The 2,560-nt window shown below is 33.7% G+C and overlaps 1 protein-coding gene across 1 annotated transcript in view; it reads left to right on the forward strand.

Moving 5' to 3' along the window:
- The window catches only part of LOC106677762 (organic cation transporter protein), a 19,883-nt gene that overhangs the window by 8,691 nt on the left and 8,632 nt on the right, over window positions 1-2,560 (forward strand). Inside the window, exons 6-8 of the mRNA XM_014415874.2 lie at window positions 609-777; window positions 1,171-1,285; window positions 1,372-1,513. Of these exons, the coding sequence (XP_014271360.1) occupies window positions 609-777; window positions 1,171-1,285; window positions 1,372-1,513 (426 nt within the window). The remainder of the gene's footprint in view (window positions 1-608; window positions 778-1,170; window positions 1,286-1,371; window positions 1,514-2,560) is intronic.

Genomic DNA, 2,560 nt, shown 5'->3' on the forward strand with positions numbered 1-2,560 from the left:
AATTGGTAAGACTGTGTCTTAACCACTGAGCTATGGGCGGCCCCTTATTATATTTATGTAGATCAGTGTTTTGTAATGTATCGGAAGTTTAGACTGCTTGTTGTCACTATGCTCATCGCCTCTTCTGTACGTGTAGAGGCACTGTTTAGCGATGTGACCCTCATTCCCGCACTCGATACTTCTAGTGCGGGGACACTAGGCAACCAACTTTGCCGCACCCTTGGCATTTACGGTATTCCCTCCGCCCGTTTCCCCTTGATCTCTTTGGAGCCATTTTTCTCTCCGGTTTTCTTGGTCTCTCTCTCGTAAACTCCTGCTGTTCTCTTCTTCTCCACCGGTTCTGATGATTTCTGGGACGGCTGTAATGGACCCTCATCCAGTCTTGATCATCGGTTTCCATATGAGACTCCTTTTCACGGGCACTTGCATCAGTCAATTCCTGGGCGTACTCTACGAAAGAGCGTTCCTAGGGTACGCCTTCCCTTTTTACAATCTCCTTGGCTAATTGGACTTTTAATGTCGTTGACAGGAACATCATGTTTCATTATTGTTCACCTATGAACTATTTCTTTTCTATCTTAAATATCTTTAATTTGTTTATTTTTTAGTATTAGAACTAACAGTGAAGAGCTACAGAGCATGCTTAGGGAATATGTTCAACCTAGGTTTTTCACTTGGAATGGTATATCTTCCAGTAGCTGCGTATTTGACCAGTAACTGGAGGCAACTTGAACTAGCAATATCAGTCCCAATGTTTTTGTTCATCATTCATTGCTGGTAACAAGGTTCTTTTAATTTACTTTTTTTTTGTAGTATAATTTATTAACTTTAAAAACTGCTCTACAATATGTCAAATTTTAACTAATCATTTATGTGCGCTCTTGATTATAAATCAAATTATTAAGTATTGAATATCATTAATGTCTTATTGATTCATATGAGTATTGATATTTGTATTGTATTGCTAAAAATTGTAATAATACTATCATAGTTTTCAGTTATTACAATAAATTGATTCATACATTTTTGCTATGTCATCTATTGTGTGAACTATTCTAAAAATATTATCATTTTTTTTTTGCAATTGTATAACTTAAGTAAATTTAATGGGCGATTTTTTAACTTTTCTGACGGCTTTGCTGTAATTCAGAAATTGTTTTCTTAAAACAGGTTTATGCCAGAATCACCAAGGTGGTTGATAACAACAGGGAATTTCGATAAAGCAGCGAAAATCCTCGGGAAAGAACACGAATTGGATTTTAAAGAAATTGCTCGTTGCCCTCCAGTAAGCTTAGAACTTATGAAATTGATCATATATTATTCAACTAAATATTAATTCAGCATTTAAAATTGATATTTTACTATTTTTAGGAAGAGCCTCAATCAGTCTTAGATCAAGTATGTATTTTTTGGAAGAGATACTTAGAACTTTTCTCATCACTTGAGCTCACAAAAAGATTACTGATTTGCTCTTTTACATGGTTTTTAGGAAATTTATATTACTTTTCAATAGGTAAGTATTGATTAATTTGAATAAATTTATTGATTTATTTATCTAGTTATAATTTGTAAATTAGTTACTATCATCACTTGTTTAAAATAGTTGTAGGGTGGCGGTCATGAAAGATATATAAATAGCAGAAAATATACAATATAATTAGCAACCAACGTTTTGTTCCATTTTGCAAGTCTTCATACAGCTGAATCTTTTTATTTTATTTTTAATGACTCCCTTCCTGGTCATTTCTGACATCGGGATGGGGGGGAGGAGGGTTATCAACAGATGACCAACCTATTCTAACCATGTCGGAGGGTCATTTTGTGGAACTATCACTTAATGAATCAGGGCTGAATCCTGGTAGTTTCAGATTCTGATTTGAAACTTATGAGCCATTATATTTGTGTCTTATACAGTCTTCAACAGCTTACTATCAAAATCTTAATCTTCAAATTGAACGACTTTGTTGTATTATTTTCCTTTAAAACATCTAGACATGTTTACATAAGTGATGAGAATGTTTATTCTATATCAAACAAATCTCCAAATTTCAGAATTTGGATTTATAAATTCTCATTATAATCAGAAAATATTTTGACAAATTAACAATGTAAAAAAACCCACTTTTGCACTGTGACACATTTCTGGAAGAACGACAGAGTGCCTGCAATTAATTTTTGACAAAACAATTAATATTATTATTTTTTCCATATCAAAATTAATTATTTCAATGTGCAGTGTAACATTTTTTATAAATTAAAAAAGTGTCTCTTCTTTTAAATGATTTCGATGGTCGGGAAATATTGTTTGGGAGGTGGCAAGGCACTACCGAGGGAAAAGGTTCACACTCAGTTTCACACAATCATCCGTAAAGAGGCCCTTGCCACTCATGACCACGCAGGCGGCGAGTAAGCGACACAATGCGCCTCTCTTAAAAAGCCTTTCAGGCAATAAAAGGATCTCAGTCATTATTGTATAAATAAATATAATAAATGTTTCAGTTATACAATAATAGGAGGATGAGAAAAAAAATAATGATTTGCATCTCTATCTTGGTGTAGC

The sequence above is a fragment of the Halyomorpha halys genome, unplaced genomic scaffold (genome assembly GCF_000696795.3).
Source record: "Halyomorpha halys isolate HHAL.00 unplaced genomic scaffold, Hhal_1.1 Scaffold107.1, whole genome shotgun sequence".
In the NCBI taxonomy this organism is placed as follows: Eukaryota; Metazoa; Arthropoda; class Insecta; order Hemiptera; family Pentatomidae; genus Halyomorpha; species Halyomorpha halys.